At 45.0% G+C, this 22,130-nt stretch overlaps 1 protein-coding gene across 4 annotated transcripts in view; it reads left to right on the forward strand.

Moving 5' to 3' along the window:
• Ntrk3 (neurotrophic tyrosine kinase, receptor, type 3) overlaps positions 1–22,130 on the forward strand; it is a 365,258-nt gene that overhangs the window by 113,694 nt on the left and 229,434 nt on the right. For all 4 annotated transcript variants that reach the window (XM_005381579.2, XM_005381580.2, XM_005381581.2 and 1 more), the window contains exons 9-11: positions 3,397–3,420; positions 5,097–5,161; positions 5,968–6,070. In XM_005381579.2, the coding sequence (XP_005381636.1) occupies positions 3,397–3,420; positions 5,097–5,161; positions 5,968–6,070 (192 nt within the window). The remainder of the gene's footprint in view (positions 1–3,396; positions 3,421–5,096; positions 5,162–5,967; positions 6,071–22,130) is intronic.

Raw genomic sequence — 22,130 nt, forward strand, 5'->3', positions numbered from 1 at the left:
TCTTCTTGAAACGCTCTTTCTGAGGAGCTGTGGTCTGGGCCTGTAGAAGACATGTGTCTTCCATTTAGGACACAGTCCGGTTTATACTCAGGAGGTACTTGGCACGCTGCTCCACTCTTCTCCCAGGCTGCCTGGGGGCCGTGGGGAGGAGCATTCCTGGTACTGTCCTCTTTTGGTATGGATGCCCATGTACCTGCCCCAAGGTAGAGAGCAGCCAAGATGACCCCGCTTCCAAAGCGCATGTGCTCCCTGGATGTAAACGTTTCCCATCTCTGGCAAAGACTTTTAATATCTTCAGGCTGATTTGGAGATTACAGGATTCATGGTCTCAGAGTTGGCCACAACATTTGGCTGATGTGAGACTGTTCTCTAATAAATGGGAGCCTTATGGCAAATATGCAAATTGGTGGATTTTGAGAATGGAACTGGCTCCTGTCTGGGTTCTAGCTCTGAGGCCAAGCCTGGAGCATCCCCAGCTCCTTCCTCCCCCTATGTCAGGCATTGGGTACCTGCAATGAGAGAGGGAATGACTGATGTGTGTGCTGAGGATTTTGGAGAAAGCCCTTTTGCTTTCCCCACAACAACACAGACCAGGCGACAAGCAAGCACCTAAACCTAGGGCATTTACTGTGAGCAGGATCTTCTCTGAAGGACTTCTTCCCAGAAAGCGTCCTGGTCCCCCAGGTGGTTACAGAAGAAAATCTGCTGGTTCACACTTAATAGAGCTACAATCACAGTGGCTGTGAGCTCTTACCAAGGGCCTGGAAATGGGAAGACCCTAGTAAACTAGTGAATGGATAAACACATGAGTGAGTGAATGATGTGCTCTTATTATCTTGGGTGTGTGTGGTAAGTTTGTGGCAGGAGGAGGTGGTGAGGTAGTGTGATGGCTCCAAAGGGACCAGTGGTAGCGTGAGCATCACCAGAGAGCCCATGAGAAATGTGAATTCTCAGGGCTGGGGTAGAGCTCTGTAGTAGAGTGCTTGTGTGAGGGTATGGATTTGATCTTCAGCACCCACACAAAATATATAAATAAAACAAATAAAAACATAAAAAGAAAGAAAGGAAGAAAGAAAGAAAGATGGATTCTTGTGATCCACCCAGAATCAAAAACTCTACGGTGAGGCCCACTAATTTTTTCTTCTTTCAGGTACATTTGAGGCAAGTACTCCACCACTGAGCTTCAACCCCTGTCCCGCTTTTTAATTTTGAAGAATATTTAACCTTTCATCTTGAAATAGTGTGGGCATTACAAAAACAAAGTTACAAAATAATACAAAGAACTTCCTTCTGTCCTTTCCCGGCTTCCCCAGGTGTCAACATCCCACCAAGTCACAGCGCAGTGATCCAAAGGCGGGTGTGGGCCTTGGCACACTGCCATTTTCTCACAGCAGTCTCGGCTCACATGTCCTCCCCTGTCTCACCTGTCCTACTGACATCTTCTTGTCATCTTGGCTTGGAATCAGGATTACACATTGTATTTAGCTGCCGCGTCACCTTGGTCTCTTTAAATCTGGGACAGTTCCTCAGTCTTTGTCTTTCACAGTCTTGGCACTTTTGAAGAATTTTCACTATTATGGACTCCTTCAGTGTAGATCTGTCTGATTTATTTTTCACAATTAAATCCTGGTTATGGATTTTGGCAACATCACAGGAAGGACGCTCTGCCCTTTGAGTCTGTCCTATCGGGGAATGGCTGGCGTCCGTATGTCTTACCACTGGTGATGGTGACTTTGTCACTTGGTCAAGAGTGTGTCTGGCAGGGTTCTCCTTCCCAAAGTGACTCTTTTCCCCTGTGCAATTAATAATAATAATAATAATAATTTGAAATGATGTGAATAGCTTGTTTCTCGTGAGTCTTTCATACACTAATTTTAACGTTCATTGAAGATTTCTGCCTGAAACAGTTATAACAATTGTACTTGCCAAATGGTGATTTTTCTATTTCCATTGTTCCTTCTACATTTATTAGTTGGAAATGTACTGTAAGGAAGAACTTTCCTTTCTTCTCCCATTTATGTATTCATTTATATATCTGTATCAGCATGGATTCTTGGATTTCATTCAATAATTCATGTGATTCATTTGCTAGGATTGCCACCACAGATGAGGTGGCTTAAACAACACAAATTTATTTTCTTGCAGTTGAGGAGGCAGGAAATTTGGAACCAGTGTTGGCGGGGTTAGTTTCATTGAAGAAGACACTGTCTTCTCCCTGTACCTTCTGTGGTCTTCCTATGTGCTTGTCTGTGCCCCAATTTTCTTATCAGATCATTAGTCATATTGGATCAGGGCCACCCTAAGGATATAATTTCAATTTAAGTGCTTAAATGAAGACCCTGTCTCCAAATACAGTCATAATCATAGGTACTGGAGGTTAAAACTTCAATATATGAATTTTCAATTTATGGATTTCCATATATGACGTTTGGTCACTGGCAGCTCCTGTTTCCACTCTTTAGGTCCCCAGTAACCTGTAATCATTTTCTTACTTTCTGATACCATAAGGTATTGTGGGAACATCTTGTATTTTCCTTGTGCCAGTCCTGAAATTGTCAATTTCTTCAAGAAATATTCTTTCTATTATTGGAGAATGGTAGTGATTACCTTCAAGACAATTCCATTGAATGCTTACATTTGGGCATCTTTTATAGAATAGTTAAGAGACTGGTTTTGGATTTGAATCCAGCTGTAATACCTTCTTAGATGAATGACATTTAATTAGTTACTTAATTCTGTAAACTTGTTTCCTCATCTGTTTTAAATGGGGATGAGGCTACCAAGCTCTTAGGTTGGCTACAAGGGTTGAATGATGTTATACAGCTCCAGGTTTAGATCATAGTAAGTGTCCAGTTAAGGATTAGCTTTTAGAATTTGGTGAGCCATTTTAGAGGCCAGAGTTCAAGTAACACATTTCCATCTGCAGAACAGGCAAATTCTAGAGGGATTCCCAAGAACTTCTCAGTGACCTACCAGAATCAACTGTACACACTGATTTGCAGACCCTCATCTTTGAGATCATAGCTTGCCCCAATCTATACCACTATCCCCAGTAATTTGGGTCCTGAATGAGAGAGATTTGTGAACCATACTGTGGATCAGGGTTTGATTCCCCATCTCATCATGAAACTAGTTTGGTTTCCAGTTTCTGGGTGGGCCACCTCCTTTGAAACAAGCAGCTCTGTCTCTCCTTCTTTCTCCATTTAGAGGACCACCCCCTAAAAAGGCAGTGCAGCATGGGAGGAGGGATGCTGTGTCAAGGACTTGGGTGTGTCACTCGCTATGGGGGCAGGGAGTCATGCTGGGTGGGAGAGGCCATGGCTGTTAGGATGCTGTAGTGTGTCTGTTCTGCTGTTTATGACCTTTGTTAATTACATTTTTGTCCTTTTTTTGCAGAGAGCACAGATATCTTTGTCTTTGGTAAGTCTGCTTTACCTTTTGGGTTGAAACTGATTTATTCAGGGGGCTGGGAACTTAGCTCAGCGGCAAAAGCACCTGCCTGGCAAGCGCAAGGTCGTGAGTTCGGTTCCCGGTACCGGAGAAAAACCAAAAAAGAAACTGATTTATTCAGATACTTTTGGTCACCACTGACTTCGATCAGCCCTCTTTCCTATGCCATATTAATCCCAGCCCCACGGCAACTGGAGGCATCTGATGAACTATAAAAAGGAGCCAGAGAGTATAAATGTAGTTCTCGTTTGACAGTTCCAAACCCACTTTTATTGGGTAATCATGCTGTACCTCAGTTCCCCCTAGGGAGTTTTCTAAGGTGTGACCATATTCTGGGTCTCCCCACCTGGATGAAAAGGGGCAGTGACAGATGGGAAAAGGGCTTCATGTGCCCTCATTGACCCCTATTGAATCGTCTCAGTTGTTCTTTTTTTTTTGTTTTTGTTTTTGTTTTTCTCCGGTACCAGGAACCGAACTCACGACCTTGCGCTTGCCAGGCAGGCGCTTTTGCCGCTGAGCTAAATCCCCAGCCCCCGTCTCAGTTGTTCTTGCAGAGCAAATCTGGAGCCTGCATACCTGCTGATCTTTCTCACCTGCTTTAGGAATGCAAGAGTTTGGCCAGAACCCATGCTGTCTAGGGTTGTTATTTTGTAAGATCTTCTGATAGGTTTATGTGTCCTCACATGGAATCTTGAGGCTCAAATTGTAAGTGATGTGGGGATAGGGCTAGACAGTCCTAAAGGATTTGGGGTTTTGCTAGTGGGTTGTGGGAAATTTGTATTTATTCTTTTCTCTTCCCCATGGGAAGTGGAAATAACAGCAGCAGTTGATATCATTCTGGTTCACATCTGGCTCAAGATAGCAAACGAGCCCTGTTTAGGGATACCCCCAGCTGTTTGGCATTGATGTAAATATCTTCTGTGGTTCCTTTAGTTGTCCTTGGTCTTAGGGGATTTGTAACCTCACAGATGTCCCTTCAGAGAATTCTGAAATTAGGGCCATTTCTTGCCAAGGAGGTGATTCTGGATGCAGTATAAATCTAGACTTGGCTTTTCCTCTAGGGTTTAGTGGGTATGGGTGGTGTACCTGGTAAGGCGGTTGTGTCATTTCATTTGAGCTACTGCTGTGTTCTGAAATCAGTGTTACACGAGTGGATACTAGGTTGTTCATGAATCCACAGGATTGCATCTCACTGTGGGGTAAAAGGGAAAAAGGACTAGCGTGGGGGTGATGGAGAGAGGAAAAGGAATGCCCCCAGCTAGTGGTAACAGAATGTCAGTAACAGCTGCCATCACCAGTAAAGTGTGCCTAATCCAGACCCTGGCCAGGATCCCAAGCCATTTTCCTCTTTCCTGTCCCGTAGCTCATGGTGCACGCTGCCTAGGTTATGGGGTCGGGGTAGGAGGAGGCCAGCGAAGGCCCTAAATGCTCCATGGTGCCTGTCCTTGAGCTGAAGCACCAGCCAAGTGGGCAGACAGGGACCTGGCCTCTGGAACCCCTGCAGTCCTGGGAGGGCAGGCTGTGAAAAACAGCCTCCCACAGAGCCTTCTCTAGTAGGAAGTGTCAGGGGGCCTGGAAGCAGGGCAAGGACTGTGGCTGAGCCTCCCATGGCTAGAAAACTAACTTCCCTTCTTCATGCTTTTCAGAATCCGATGTGAGCCCTACCCCTCCTATCACTGTGACTCACAAACCAGAGGAAGACACTTTTGGGGTAAGTCACTTCTTGGTCAAAAGAGCATGTTCACTGGTATAGTCAGTTTCAGGCTTCATTTGAGTTGCTGACTTTTCCAAATATTGTCATACTTGGAACCTCAGGACCTTAGGCAGAAAAAAATGATGAATGATCTCCTTTCAGGCAGTTTAAACCTCCCTTGTTTGATGGGAATAGCTCATTGTTTGAGGAAGAATTTGAGGCAGACTTTGAGGCTCATTTCCAAGCCCCGGGGTTCGGAAGAGAAGATTCTGAAATCCTCAGTCTGTCAGGCTGGGCCTGAGTTGCAGGGCTGCTCACCCAGGAGCTGCCTGTAAAAGTCCAAGTTGCTCAGGGCATTTCCTAGGGTGGCTTTTTCAAACCCTATTCACACACAGCCTGAGGTGTCCCTGGGGAGGTGAAGAGAGGCTTCTTCAGAGCACAGATCTTTTAGACCTTCCAGGAGAGGAATATTATGTAAAAATATTTCAAGATAAAGATGCAAATTTTCTTGCTAATTAAAACAATAGAAGATTTGCTTTTGTATCTGTAAAATGGCCTCCAGGTGAGAGGGGCTTAGAACACTAAATTATGGAACTTTCTCTAATTAAGTTGGGCAATTTATATTTGTAAATGTAAAGCAATTTAAAATTTTTCTCACAGCCTCATGTATTGTTTCTCCCAAAGACCTTATTAACTTCATAGTAGAAATCTGAGGGGCTGTCCTTGCTAGTGGGGCAGGACTGTTCTTCTCTGAATTATGAGTTATTTTGAGGCGCTGGGGTTTCCACAACTGTCCCCGACTCTCTGTGTTTGGCTTCTAACAGGTATCCATCGCGGTTGGACTTGCTGCTTTTGCCTGCGTTCTGTTGGTGGTTCTCTTTATCATGATCAACAAGTATGGTCGACGGTCCAAATTTGGAATGAAGGGTAAGGTGGGATGTTCAGTTCCAAGGTTGCCAAATGTTCTACTTCCACCTCTGTGTGTGGAGACTCTGTGTGTGCCCTAGGAGACTCTGGTTGTGGGGCCTAAGTAGTCCTTGTGGAGGTTCCTTGGTCACTGTGGATGAAAGGCCATGTTGGGATTGGTGGGAGCCAATCTGTGGACCTCCTGGTTCTACTGTGGCTGCTGATAACCACTGCTCAGATGGGCCTATGAGATCTGGATGATTTGGAAAGAAAGTTGGATTGGAGGCTAAGTGAGGAGGATTTTGGTTTCTTTGCTGGTTGGTAAAAGGACTCCTGGTTTGAGTGACTTGGTTTTTCTCTCATTAGTGCTTATCTTTGGAGTCAGGGAAGGAGTCAGCATAGCTAGATATGGGGTTGTAAACTCTGGTATTGAAAAACTGCCCACACCATATTAGTTCAGCACATAGCTCTACACAAAGTCCCGGATGGATGCCAAGAGCAACATGATTTCTAAATCTGCTGGCCAGCTTCCATGACACAGAATATTCAGCCTCATTGTAGAAGGGGGTGTGGTGGTGGGATATGGCGGTAGGCCAAGACTGGGTAAAGAGGCTGGCATGAAAGGGGTTAATATGGTGAATTAACACCCATCTGCCTGGTCCCAGAGACGGGTGTGAGCAAGTGGCTCAAGGGAGTCTAGGTACCAGTTCCGGAAGAGAAACTTGAATCTCAAGATATGCTCAGCAGGGACAATGAAAGATAAGGTTGAGGCTAATGTTTGCTAGTGAGACCATGATAACTGGAAAGACAAACTTCTATGGCTTCTGCTCAGGAGCTGGTGTCTACACAGGAGGTGGTAGTCTTGACGGTGGAGTTTTGGACCAGAGGAGAAGACATGACTAGCACTCACAGGGATGGTATCCCCTGAAGTACTATGCAAATGTTTGAGTGTTTGTTCATGGCAGGGGTTGATTATTCACAGGTAGAACAGAATGAGCACATAGCTTTTATTATATTCTCAAAGGATTCTGTGCCTTCCTACAAAGCTGAGAACACTAATACTTAGGAAGCTACCTGGAGAGGAAAAGGACAGAAACTATGGGGTCAGACTGCACAGTTTCCCAGAGTCTTCTATTGCTGCACTTTCTGTTTTTAATGAACCTGGCTAAGTCCTAGGGAGGCCAGCCAAGCTTTCTTGGATCATCAGAAATATTCTGGTCAAGGGAAATTTCATGCAGGCAAATTATAAAAAAGGAATGGAAGTTTGATGACATAAGCAAGATAAGACCACTCCTAGTCTCCTTGATTAGAGATGTTTTATCTGTCATGTGTGAAAATGTGTGGGTTTAGATGAGACGACCACTTAATAAGCTCCAAACTTTCAATCTAAGGGTGGCCCTTGGGCTCAATTTGAGGGCGGGCACTGTTACTTTTGCAATGTTTTCTTATCATACCAGGGACCTTCTTAGCTCTTCCTCCTCATACAGGAGAAAAGTCACTGACCAAAGGGAAGAGTTGGGCATTATTGCTCTCCCCTGAGGAGGTGCTCCACCAGCTGAGACCCTGCAATATGCTTGGCAGTGTTGTGAGAGCAGATTTTTCCTATTAATTGTCACCCTGTTCTGGAACAGTACGTCTCCGTGTCGGATGGATTAGGCAGCACCCCGGGCGGTGCCTCTCCTCAGCTGTCCTCGGAGCCTCTCCCGGTCTCTGCTCCCTTTTCCCAGGCTGAGCTGCTTCTCTCAGCTCTGGTTGGGCCAGGAGAACATGTTCATGTAGGTGGAAATGAAAATCCCCTGTTCCAAAGTAAGGTAACTTACAGAAATTAGGCTAGCGTTGGATGCAAGGTAAGAAATTCGTCTAGAGTTGAGGTACCACTGTAAGCCTGACTGTTTAGAATTAAGCCTGCAGCTCACTGATCTTTATTAAGCCAGATTGAGTTTAAATCTCATTAGGATAAATAAGCAAATGCCTCAGGCTGCAGATGGCTTAGTTTTTCATTGCAGTCTAGGAAAAAGAGCGATGACATAGGTACCGGAAGTCTCCCCACTCAGCTTTAGGCAAACCCTATCTCTTCACAACCACCCCATTCTCAGGATTGATTTTTTAGATTTGAGGAAGAATCTGTAATTGCTCTTTGGCTTCCTTTGGGTTACTTTCCTTCCTGGAGCCTCTGTTTCCTCAACTTTAAAGTGGGAATCATACTGTTTATTTAATCTGGTGGTTTGAGTGTTGATATGTAGGGTAACTGGCTGTGTGTGTTAGCATCTTGTTGCTGTGACAAAATACCTGACTGAGTAAGTCAAACTGTAAGGAGAAGTTTATTTTGCCTCATGGCTTTAGAGGTCTCAGTCCATGGTTGTTTGGCCCCTTGCTTGTGGCAGTACAGCAAGTGATGGAAGCATGTGGCAGAGGAGGTCTGCTTACCTCATGTAGGCTAGGAAACTAAGAGACAGACAGGAAGTGGTCAGGATCCCTGTATCTCCTTCAAGAGCATGGCCCCCAGGGACTTCATTTCCTTCCACTGGACTCCACCTTTTAAAGGTTCCATTACCTCCCAAGGCTGGTAGCCAAGTTCCAGCATATGAACTTTTGGGGAACATTTCAGATCGAAACCATAACACTGGCATATAAGAGGTCTGCTTGGATGGCTTTTCTTTACATATAAACCTTTATAGGTTCCTTTTATTGTCCTTCCATGAAGGATTTCCTTCCCAAGACTTCACCAAACCCCCTTCTGGTCTAGACAGTATGTAGTAAAAATGCCTTTATTAACAGAAATCCCTATGAACGGTCAATTTGTTGCTCACATTTCATCTCTCTGTCCTCCTAGACCATTGGCATTGTATGGCAGAAACCGGGGGTCACTCAACTCAGGATGTCTGAAATTGTGTACTGTGTTTGACAAATGCTTGTTGAACTTAGAAATGAAGGAGCTTTAGTTTTAATCATCAAAAGCACATATATATACTAACAATGGACTGGTTAGGGCTAATTTGGAAATCCAAGATGCCTGAGCAGTGGGAAGTTGGGTGGGGAAGATGGGGGGAAGTGCATAAGCAATTCCTACCTCCATCTCTGAGGGCCAGAGACACTAGATGTGGAGAACCTACTACTGTGAACTTCACTTCCTTTCAAGAAATAAAAATTATAGAAACATACAAAGAAACATGCACACTCAGATTCTTCGTGTTTAGAATAAGCACTGTTATTGTTTTGTTTTTTTAAATTTACATCTAATGTTTTATTCTTAGAAGAGATAAAACATGACCAACAAAATTAAAACCATTTAGATGTCACCTCTGGTCCTATTCTCATTCTGATCTCTACAGGCAGCCATTTGCCTGAGTTCAGCATACACACACGTCTTCACTTGTTTTAATATGTATATATGTGTATGTATGTATGTATGTATCTATCTATCTATCATCTATCTACAGTACTGAGGTTTGAATCCAGGTTCTTATGATTGTAAAGATAAGCTCTCTACCACTGAGCTACAACTACAGCCCTTTTAAATTTTTGAGACAGAGTCTTGTAGAGTTGCCCAGCCTGGCTTCAAACTTGTGATCCTTCTGTCTTAGCCACCTGAGTAACTGCAATTACTGTAGTGCACCGCTATTCCCGGCTTGCTTTAGTTTTTCTCCCTGTGCATCTACCTCTCTGTGTGTCTCTGTCTGAAACTCTGCCCTTCCCTCATGGGTCTCTCCCCAGCAGATTTAAACCCTGTAGACTGCCAAATTAGTAGCCATCTCTACTAAATGCTAGTACCAGTGCTCTATGTACACATACATATAGACTATATGTATACATTTACAAAATGCACTGCTTATGTTTTCATTTATATGCACATCTGCATTTTCCTTTATTTGCTTGTCACATGTTAGAGATATCCCCACATTAGTATAAGAATTCCACTAGACACCTATTTTATGGGAGATGAATATGTTCACCAGATCTTCTAGAAATGAACTGAAAATGCATTACCTCAACCCCCCATGTACTTTTTTCAGCTGCCATCTTATGGTCAAAATTATGGGATGGGGAAACCACTTTAGGATGTGAACTCATCTTCTCTTGGAATCACAGAGGTTTTAAAGTGGTGCTGGGCATACAGCGGGGTGTCTTTTTGCTGCTGCTGAAGCTTAGTGCATTAGAATGGGCCTTAGTGGGATCTGTGAAGTATCTGTTGTGGCCCGGCTGGGACCAATCAGCCAGCTCTCCTGCTGGAGCAGGGCCCTGCAGGAGTCCAATGCCAGTTTTCCTAGGCCTCCACTCTGATTGCCAAAATCCAGGGGTAGCCAGGGAGTTGGAAGCTGGGTATTGGTGAGACTCAGGGTCAGGGCTCTTTACTGGAGGCACAGAAATATACAAAAAGTGTTTCAGTCTTCTAACAAGAATGTTATTGTGCCGGTTCTAGGCCTGGAAGTGAGATGGTTCAAAATTTTTGCTAATTTCATCATCACTACATATTTTTAGATTAGGCGTCAAAAGACTATGACAATGATCTGGCTTGGCTGTCCTGCATCGTAGAACAAAAGAAATTGAGGTTGAGACACAAAAGTAACTTGCTCCAGTTGTCTGGTTAGAGCACGTTGGGTCTAAAATTGCCTACTTTTGTTCCCCAGGCCAAGAGGACTTCATTCGTGTCCTTCTGGGTACATTAGAGGCAGCCTGGAAGGAGAATGACAGGATGAGGCCTGCAGCCTGCGGGGAGGGGACCCAGGAGTAGTGGGCTCAGGTTAGCAGAAAGGCCAAACATCTCTTGCTTCTTATCTTGGTTGTTGGATGCCTGCTGGTGCCTCTGTTGGGCCTGTTTGTGAACACTCGTGGACTATTCCATTGTAAATTAGCATTAGTTAATAGGTACTTAAAGCAAAGTGGTTGCCTATTTGATTATGATTGGGAATTATTAACATTTTCCCCATAAACAGATGGTAGCTGTCCTCTGAATGGATTGTAGACCCATGCCAGAGTCTTGATTTGGAGGGACTGGCTCTTGCCAGAAGATCTCGGGGGCCACTAACACACGCACTGAGCAGCCTTGTCATCCCTCTGATTTGACTGCTTGGTTGAGGGAATGATTAATCTTGGGAAGAGTCATTTCTGGGCCACTGGGTAGAGGTTTTTCCAGCAGGGTTGTGGTAGGAGTGGGAGGGATCTTGGACTCAAAAGGTTTGATGCTGCATGTTGGCATTATTTCCCAGCTGGAAGAGCGTGTCTGTGTGGTTTTAGCTCTATGCCCACAGCAGAAGAATTTGTGTAAGACGTATGGTGTGGGGATAGGAACATCTGAGGCTACTGAGAAGGGGCCCAGGATGAGGGCACTGTTGGGGTCATTTATTCCAGTAGCTTCTTTCACCCTGAGAAATATGCTCATTTGATCTGTGTCTGAAAAGAGATTGGAAAACAGGAGCAGTACAGGTCAGAAATGGAACTGGGCAAAGGAATTAGATTTGTTGACTTCTGAAATATGTCCCTTCCATTTTTCTTGCTTTCTTTCTTGACTTCTTTTTCTACCTCCACCTCTGAATTGCAGGGAGGAAGATACCTTTGGCCCCTGCAATGATCTTGTACTTGGGATTCTTGGCTTGAGACTTCTGATGTAAGACAAGTCTTTAAACATAATTTTGAGAGTGATTTCTGGCTCCATTTCCTATGGTGTTATCTTAATGTCCTTGTGTGCTCCCAGCAAGTGTTTACATGCTCTTTCCCTCTTTTTTTTTCTTTCCTGACACTTTTGATGGATCTTTCAACCTTCATGCCCTCTAAACGCTCCTAGCATTTGACCACGTTTAAATTAAATTGGGTAGGTTTGTGGCAGAGCTATAGGCAGCATATAAAGTCAAGAGCCTTCTGCTTCACTTCCTGTGCTTTGGCCTTCATGGAGAGAGAGAGCCTCTGTTACGGACAGAGCTCCAACCTGCTTACCGACTGACTCTAGAACATAGTGCTCCAGAGCTCTGAGAAGTCTGGGAGGCAGCATGCGCTTTTCTGGCATGCCTTTGCTGACCCGTTCTTTGTGGCGGCTTTGCAGGTGTGCAGTGAGTCATTGCAGAAGTCCCTGCACAGTCGCTATTGGTTGCGCTGAAGCAGACTCCTCCATTTGTTCCTTCTTTATTCCTCTCTCTTTGGGCTCCAGGGCCCCAACTGTTCTCCAGCCCTGACTCTTCTTTGAAGGGAAATCCCTGGATGTGGAGAGTGATACAGAATGTTTTCCTGTGTGGCTACCTACTGGCTGGCTGTGCTTGGCAGCCTTCTGTATCCTGTTCAGCAGGGCCAAGGATGGCCAGTACACTTGGCTCTGCAGCCAAAACGATTGCTTCTCTGATTCATTTAATTTTGGCAGCAGAACACAGTGCTTACTAATCCGTGTCGCTGCAACCAGCTCCTGCAGGGTTAATGGCCCTTTGCTCCTTCAGTTTAGAAGTTCTCAACCTTTTGTCTCCTGCTACGCATGTGACAGATGATAGCCACATGCCTTACACTTAACTATGAGTGTAGCCTGGCCTTCCCCAAAGCGCGGCCCTCGAAGAAATTTTATACCCCAGCAAAATACATTAAAAGATGAGTTAGCAAATGAGATTTTAAAAACTAGGCACAAAAGCAGATCCATATTAATTTTGAGTCTTAAAAATTCACAAACTTTTGTATGTTATTGTCCGCTGAAGACCATGGTGACTCACTCCCTAACAGATCCATATATCTTCATGTGTGCTGATACCAGGATAGAAGGCCAAGACGGCATGCTGTTCTTGCCCAAGATGGTTTTCTTCTCTGCCTGTCAGGCTGCAGAAACTGCTCCAGCAGAACCCCGCCTGTCTTCTTGTGGAATGTTCTTTCTCTCTATGCGTCTCCAGCTATGGGCTTGGGAGCTTCCACTGGCCCAGAGGAAGCATGGCCATGGGCTTTGGCTAATGAGAGCCTGTCATTGCTGCAGTGTCCCAGCCCTGTGTTTATGCAGCCCACTCTGCTGTGAACTCTGTAAAGGGCTCCAGCATGTCTAAAGGGGAGCCCTGGAAATCACAGGCAATAGAGCAGAGAGATCACACAGCTGTCATTTGGGAAGCACAGTTTTGGATTGGAGGGAGAAATGGCATGCTAAGAACAGCATCCAGCCAAGTGCTGTGAGTGCCTGCTGTCCTCTGCCGCACATTCATGATGGGAGACAAGCTGGGTATGGTGGTGGTGAAGGGTGCATTGCGGGTGAAGGAGTCGCATCCTTCATCCAGCTGCATTCCAGCAACCACGTGTGTCTGCCACGTGTTCCAGGCCTGGAGCTTTTAGGGGAAAGGAGGAGGAGCCTCAGATTGATCTGTCCTTGGTTCTTGACTCAGAAGGGTTCGTGACGCACTCTCTCTGTGCCTTCCTCTGTACCCCACATTTAGAAAGGGACCCACCAAGTTATTCTAGTGCCTGCCTCATTCTTCTTTTATTTTATATTAATTCTCCTGCCACAAACCAGGTGGTGATTCAATAATTTGTGGAGCCCAGTGCAAAATGTTGAAAGAGTATTAGAATTTCAAGACAGCTACAACAGAGCATCAAACCCCAAGTGCAGGGCTCTCCTGAGCCTGGAGCCAGATTACTAACTGTGAGGCCAGCTCTGCTCCCTGAATACAAAATCCAGCATGATTTTAGGTCCTAGCTGCTTTATCTTTTCCTGAAGGTGATAAAGGAAAGAAATATTTTCATACTTCTTTTAAAAGAGAGGCTGAAATTTGAGATAAATATTTCAGCTGATTTTGCTTCTAGTTATTGAACCAGGTAAGAACTGGAGACACTGGATGCTTGTTGAGTACCTACTGAGTGCCAGATACCTAAGTCTTCAAACTGAGTCTTCAGTTGATTATTATCCACACTTTAGAGGTCTCTGGGTCAGTTATGCATCTCACAAGCCAGTTGATCTGATTATCTTGGGATTTCTTAAATATGCAGATGCCTGGGATCCACCCTGTTATGGTTGATACATTGTGTCAACTTGGGGAGTCTAGAGGTTTGGCTAAGTGACTCAGCAGGAAGCCAGGGTGCTTACTTTGTATACATCCTGAGCCTGTGGAAGAGGAGGGCATAGAGATTATGTGAGAGCTACACGCCCCTTAGGTGGGGGTAGCCTGTTTACAAAGTAAAGCAGGGAAAGAAGCTGCTTGCCTGCCATTCCTCTTTTTGCTCTGGCTGCTTTGCTGTTCAGCTGCCATTGCCCCCTTTGCTCTTGTTGCTTTGCTGTCTTCTGCCTCGGAGCCAGCCAAGTATGGACTGAAACCTCCACAAACTGTAAGCTAAATAAACCTTTCCTTCCTTCATTTTGGGCGTTGGGTATTTTGTCTCAGCAACAAGAGAAAAGTAACCAAGACACACCCCATACCCACTGAGTCAGACCTAGGGTGAAGTGATGGAGTAGCTATGTCTCTAGGAAATTCTGATGCTCCTGGGTTTAGGAACCACCATCTTCTATCTATATAGAAAAAATGGATGATTATGTGGCCAGTCCTTCTCAGAATTCAATGTAATTAAGGGATTTAAGGGATTCTGGCTGTCTTGTTAAAGTTGTAGATTCTGATTTAACAGGTCTGGGGGAGGGGTGAAAGTCAGTCTTTTTTATATCTTTCTAGAGTAACCCATGCTTGCTTTGAGGGAAAGCTCTGTCTGCTACCTTGGAGGAGGAGCATTGTCAGGAGTTAGGGGCCATCCAAGAGCTGGGGCAGAGGGACACTCATGTTTACCATTGCCAAGAGTGTGAACTGGGAAGGAAGACCTTCCTGGAAGGGGACTTTGCAATTTTTATTGAAATCCTAAATATCACAAAAGCCTGTGTCCCACTGACTTCACTTCTAAAAACTGAACCTAAGGTAATAGTCATAAATGGTCATCCCTGTTTATGTATGTGGATGTTTGACCCATTGGGAATGATGGAATTAGCTTGGTAATTTAAGAATTACTCAGATGTCTAACAATAAATGGCTGGTTTGGTATGTTATGCTTCTGTAAGTATAATGTAAAACAATGTAGGCCTTTAAAAAGGACAGTTGTAAAGGTAGATTTTTCATGTTTCTTAAAAGATCCACAGGCAAATAAGAAAGCGTAATAGTGTAAAAGGTAATATAGTAAAACATAAGTCCCAGTTTCTTTCTGATTTCCTGCCTCTGGGGTAATCACTATTTCGAGGTCCTTGCAGATCCTTCAGAGACAGTCAATGCTTATACAAGGACATAGTTTCCCTGGTGCTGCTACACAAATACGAGCTTGTATTTACATTGTTCTGTGCCACATTATCTTTGCTGACAATCTATCTTTGAGATGATTCCATATCAGTTTATAGAGATCTGAATTCTGTTTTTACAGCTGCATACCAAGAGTGATGTGTTATAGCAATATTTATTGACATGTGAAAATGTTTATAGCATATTGTCAAGTGAGAAAAGACTGCAAGCAGTTTCTCCAATCCCACTTTGTTGATGCTGTAAAATAAAGAGAATACACACACACACACACACACACACACACACACCTGGGAAAAATACTGGGACTGTATTGAATTACAGATGAGAATGCAAACAGCTGTTATATTTAGGTGGTGGTATTGTGGATGCTTTCTTTATTCCGTAATCTGTGATCATTATGATTATTGCCTTCCAACTATACTGTATTGAACCTTAAAAACAAGGCAGAGCTGAGCTCCACCAGGGTAGTGGTGCTCCTGGGGATGGTGGGCTGTCCTTCCCTCACGGGCCCAGAGTGCTGACACCACCCACCGGAGTCCACCTGGTTCTTCCTTTGAAGAACTGGAGGTCTGATGTCACCCAGGATAGCTCACTACACAGACAAGGCCTCCTCATAGTGTGTTGTTATGGTTTAGATGGAGAATGTTCCCCAAAGGCCTCATGCACTCATAGCTGAGGCCTTTGGAAGGTAACTAAATCATGGGGTGCTGTAGCTGACTTGCTGTTAGGAAGTGGGCCTGATGGGAAGATGTGGTCATGGGGTGGGGTGGGGGTATGAGTGACCTGCAGGGGTGTATTTCCCTCCCCTTTTCTTTCTCCTTCCTGGCCACCACAAAGTGAGCAGTTTTCCTCTGTGCTGGGCTTTCCACTATACTGCTTTTTTTTTTTTGAGCTGGCCCAACATGAACTGAAACTTCTGTAACCATGAGGTAACATAAACCTCTCCTCCTTTAAATTGTGTTTGGGTATTTGTTCCCAGTGATGAGAAAGTGACTGAGCCATGTGTTTAGCCACCTGCTTTAGGGTCACTGATGGTTGTGGAGCCTGATTAACATCCAAGTTCCTGGGCCATGTCTCCTGAATATGATTCTACTGTAGTAGACTCTGGGAATTTGTATTCTTTAAAAACGCCCTGGATAACAATGGTGCTCATTAATGTTTGAGAAACTTTGATGTAGACCAGGAAACAGCAAACTTTATCAAAAAGGGCCGGGTAGTGAGTAGTTTAGACTTTGCCATTCATATAGCTTCAGCTACAATCATGTGATGCTGTTGTAGCAGAAAAAGAGACAGTGTGCAAATGTGTATCCATGGTTTTGTTCTAATAAAACTATCTACAAAGCGAGTACCAAGCTAAAGTTAGCTCAAGGTGATAGTTTGAGACTCCTGGTATAGACTGATCTGTTAGCCTTGAACTATTAATCAGAAGGTGAGGAGATGGCCAAGATTTCCATACGTTTGAAGAAACAGGCCACATAAAGAGCCGACATTAATTGTGTGTGTATTATATGCCTGGCACTTTTCAGACGCAGTGTAAAACTGAAAACAGCATGCATAGTAGCCGTGATCTGTGCTGTGCCAACAAAACACTTGAAGGAAACAAGTGGTTAGCCCAAGCTTGCATGGTCATGGGTGATGGCTGGCTTGTACACACACTCAGGGAGGGATGCTCTAATGCTGCGGTCCTTGTTCCCTCTGGCCTTTGGGCAAGAATAATTTCAAAATCTTTGCTTAGGTCATTAGGTGCCTGCAAGTTCTGTGTCCCCGGGCTCTGGAGGCATAGCCAGAGCCATGGACTTGGTGGTGATACAAGTACTGTTTGACTTGGTACCTCAGAGATGCCCCAACCACTTGGGGAAAGCAGTCTCAGGGACTGCCTGGCACTGTGAAAAGTGCTCACTCAGGCTGAGGAGGCTGGATTCACTGTTTTGAAGGACAGGACTGAGTGCTGTTGCCATAGAAACATCTCTGACCACCTGCTAAACAGTTCTGAGTCCCGCTGCTGTTGAATCCTGAGTTATCTACTCCTGTGCTTCACAGCCTTTAGACATGGCTGGTGACGGGAGACTTTCTTGTGGCCCTCATCCAGTGACTATGAAGTTTCCAGATGGCTGATGTTAAACATTTACCCTGCTTGGAACCCATAGACACAGCTGGCTTCCTTTCTGCTTGCAGATAGGGCTGAATAAGAGTGGCAGTGGTGGTGGCAGACAGAAGATGGCCTTTTGCTCATGGGGCCATGGTTTCCCTTTTTATTTCTCCCCATCCCAGTCTTCCTGAGCCTGAGCTACTTCCTGAGACAAGGGGGAGGCAACATCTTGGCCAGATTCAGCCTCTCTCTCTGGTGGTCCAACTCAGTGCTTTCTCCAGGTAGCGGTGTGGGTGATGTTGATTTCCTCTGAGGTTATCATAAAAATGCCAATGGCGGGCTGACTTTAACAGAGAGCCTGGTTTGCCTTGAGCAATGGTGCCTTACGTAAAATCTGAAATGTTTTGGCTGCTCATTATATTAACTGAGATAATGGACATGAAATAGAATCTGGAATTCAGTACCCAGAACACTGTGACTACTCAATCAAATTGTCTAATTGCATAATGATCACCATTATTATGACAATCAGGCATCCCCACAGCAATCCTCTGAGGTCAGTGTTATCATTCTGGGTTTTTACAGATGAGAGTACTGAGCTCACAGAACCTTCGGATTCTGTGTATGTAGGGTCAGCAGATCTCTCTGGCTCTGAAACCATGTGCTTGTAGCCATCTTTATGTACTGTGTATTTCAAAGCCAGGATATAAGGAGACCATGGCTGCTAGAAGCATTCAAGGGTCCCGATCTGGGAGACCTACAGAAAGCCCTGAACAGATGATTCTCCATTTCCCTCTATCATCTGAGAGCCTCCTGTGCACTCACAAACCAGTAGCAAACTCCTGGAGCTAACAGCTGCACACTTCCCTCTTAACACTTAATAAGCTGCTTATCCATCTTTAGGCAGACATTTGACTACAAGTCAATGGATCCACTTGTGGTTTGGTCTTGGCCCCTTAATCCTAACCCTTTCTGCTCTCCTGTCTCCCTTGTATACAAGTTCTTCCCAAAACATCACAGCGGGTCCTGGCCTAAACCCCATGTCTTCATTCCACTTGAGGTTGTACCTCTAGCTACCTGCTTTGGGGGCCCTTGACCTGGGTCCAAACAGAAAGCTGAGGCAGGTGCCAAACAGCAACATGGAGAGATGCCCTGATTAAAGTACCCAAGGCACACTTGGGGTGACCCACCCATCATCTGTATCTCAGTACATATCCTGTTAACCAGAGACTTAGGAGTCCTTGTCAGTACCATCTTCCTCTTGGCCACTGTCAACTTCTTCACCCCTCCTTGTTCCTGTACAGCTCCAGGAGTGAGGTGACCTAACTATGATGAGGTTTAGTCCAAGATTGCAGTAAATATTTAATTTAAATAATGCATTACAATAAGACACATTGCCACTAATCCCCCTAAATATACCCTCCCTCACTTCATACCTATTATCAAATTGTTCTTGGCACTTTCTCAAGTAGTTCTAGAAGTCTTCTTTTATGAATATCTTTACTTGTAGTGTTATGGCTACCTCAATGTCCTGAATCACTTCAAAACATTGTCTTTCGTGGACATCTTTACTTTGGGGAAAAGTCAGAAGTTGCATGGTGCTAGATCTGGTGAATAAGATGTAAGAGCACATGCTGTAATGTTTTTATTTGACAGAAAATGCCATCAATGGTTTGGATCAATTGAGGACTTTGAGGCAGCCGTGAAAAGACCCTCGTGAAAGAGGTCTTCCAGAACCACTTCAGAAAGTGGCAAAAATGATGAGATAAGCATGTTCAAAGCAAGGGAGCATCTTTGAGGATGATTAATGGCAATGTATCTTTTACCACAATAATATTTTTAAATTTTTAACTCAGATATTCACTAAAGGTTTTGGTCTTGATTTGTGTTATGATATATCTAGTCCCCCTAAAGTTCTAAGCAATCATAGGTAGGATATCTAGAAGGTGATCGAATTACAGGGAATTACAGCTGACTTGCTGTTGGGAGGTGAGGCCTGATCAGAAGAGGCAAGTCACTGTGGGTCTTCCCTGGAAGTTTATGCATCCCTCCCTGGCTCCTCCCTTGACTGTCTCTGCTTCCCCACCGCCATGCCATGAGCAGCTTCTCCTCTGTCATGCCACCCCGGCTTGGAGCCGACTATGGACTGAAACCCCTATACACTATGAGCCAAAATGAATCTCTCCTCTTTAAGTTGTTCCAGTGACGAGAGAAATGACTAAGACCCCTTGTTACTTTTGAAGGTGTTCTTTCTTCTGTGTGCACCATGTGCCTCCATTTCCCCCCCAGCTCCTGCATCCTTCAGGTCCTGGAACATTTTCTGTGTTCACTCTGCAGTCATTGGCTGGTCAAAGCTTTCAATTGGGATAGATTGTGTCCATATCCTGCTCCACCACTTCAGCCCTTCATCTGCTCTTAGAAGCGCTGATCTCCTTGCATGGCTCCCTGACAGGCTCTGGGCTACCTGTCCCCTGCTGTGTCCCCAACCTCACTATGCCACGAGATCTCCACTCTGCCACCCACGGTCTGTGCTTCTGAGACTGAGGCAACCTTCTCCATCTTCCTTCCCAGTATCTTGGACAGTTATTGCTACGGAGTTTTGTTAGAACTAGCCTCACCCAGTAGATTGTCAACAGGATGCCTAAGGTGAAGGTGCTTCCAAACTCCTTTGGGGACCTGGGGTATGTATGTATGCATGTATGTACATATGTATGTATTTATTGCATGCTGATTGCCCATAAGATGGAAATAGTGATGTTCTCCTGAGGCTGACAGCTCTATACACACATTGCTTCCCTCCTCCCATCTCCGTGGTAACCCTGCCTTTCTCTAAGATCCTGCCATGTTGATCTGGACCTCTTTCTCCCTCAGTGACTCTTTCTTTACTCATCACACTGTGCAGAATCTACCTGATTCTGTGGCTTCCTTTTCTCTGCCACTCTGTTGAGGTTTCTTCCCCAGTGAGCCTCTGAGGCTCATTAAAGTCAGAACCACAGTCCTGGGGTTGAATCCAGTCTTACTGCTTGGGGCCTATGGGGTTTTGGGTGGCCAGTTCACTTTCTGGGTCCTCATTTCCTCACCTGACAAATTAGAGAGACAACCTTTACCATATGGAGTTTTATGAAATTTAACCAAAAATGTGTGTATGAAGCAATTAATTTACTTGCTAGTAGTAATCCCTCATTTAAAGTGATGGGGAAGAAATAATATGATTTTTGCTGCATTCAAGAAAACTATGTGCAACAACAGATGCCATCATAGCTGTGGTTCACAGCCTTGGCCCTGCATTAAAACCATCTGAGGATCTTTTGAAAATTCCAGTGGCCAAGCTACTTCCCCGCCAGTTAGGTCAAAACCTCAGTGGGCGAGGTCCAGCCATCCAGTGCTGCTATAGTTGCTCAAGTGATTTCAATGGGCAACTGAAGTTACTGGCTTGTATTATAACCACCCTCACCTTTCTCCAGCAGAGCACAGATCCTTTGGAATTTAAAAAGATAGGAAGCCTTGAGGGATGAAAACATGGCAAAAACAAAGCTCTCATTTATTGGGATCCCACTGTGTGTGGTGCACTGTGTCCAGCACTTTAGCTATGTATAAGCGTTTGATTTTCACCACGAACTTGATGCAAGAGTTATTGTTGTGGTTTCTTACATAAGCCACTTCCTTACCGTCAGATATCAGGATGAAGAACCAAGAGATGAAATGGGGACCAAGGCACGCTCTTCTGCCTGGGCCTCCCTCCTCACTCCTGAAGCACATCCCTTCAGCAAGGTGACTGAGCGCACCAGTTATCTCTGCCTTCTGGGGGAGGGCTGGCTGCCACACCTGTCCACCTGCAGTGTTTAATGATCCAGCCCTCTTGTTGCTCATGGGGCCCTTGTCAGTAGTCTGCCACCTGTTCTTTCCCTGGCAGTCATGCTGTTTGCTTAACGGAGAGATTTAAGTGCCTATCAAGGCTCCCTGTGGAGGAGGGGAGATGCATCCAATAACTAGAAATGGGAGTTTTGTTGTTGTTGTTGTGTTGTTTTATTGCCCTCAATTTCCAGGTACTCTGTTGGGGTGGCGGGAAACGAAGGGTGGGCTGGGCACAGAGAGGGAGAGCTTCTTGTCTGATTATTTGGGGAGGTTAGAGGGCCCATTCTCTAGAGCACTCCCAACTTTCCCATGCATGTGCAGCAGTGGTTTGGGAATCTTACTAAACTGCAAATCCTGACTTGATAGGTTGGGGTGGGGCCTGGGGGCCTGCATTTCTCACAAGCTTCGTGATGAGGCCAATCCTATTGGTCTGCCAGCCACCCTTGGCTCAACGAGGCTGTAGCTTCCAGGAAGGAAGACTCAGATCTATCTTCTGGCCCTTGCAGTTTTGGGAAGTGTCACAGAATGGTACAGAAGTCCAGGTTCAAGCCCTGGCTACAGTCTAGTTTATCCTTGGATATCTTATTTGCTTTTTCTTTTCCATGACTAGTAGGATTTGAATGAAATGGCTTCTAAGAGTCCTTCTAGTTGTAACATGCAATGATTCCTTCAGTTGGAGAGGACATATTAGAGAGAGCAGGGAGCAAGGAGGATGAAACTCCTGTCGGAGGCATCTGTTGCAGGAATTGGCTCCTTCTTCCAGGGTCACCAGCTCTGAATCCTGGGAGGTGGAGGTTGCAGGAGATAAATAGTGAATGTCCTTCTGTACTGTGTGCCCAAGACCTGAAGGAGGACTATCTGCTGCTGTCAGCTAAGGGTGGCAGCTCTTACTTCCTGCCTTGTACACTTGGCTGCT

The sequence above is a fragment of the Chinchilla lanigera genome, unplaced genomic scaffold (assembly GCF_000276665.1).
Source record: "Chinchilla lanigera isolate Chin_1 unplaced genomic scaffold, ChiLan1.0 scaffold00015, whole genome shotgun sequence".
Classification (NCBI taxonomy): Eukaryota; Metazoa; Chordata; class Mammalia; order Rodentia; family Chinchillidae; genus Chinchilla; species Chinchilla lanigera.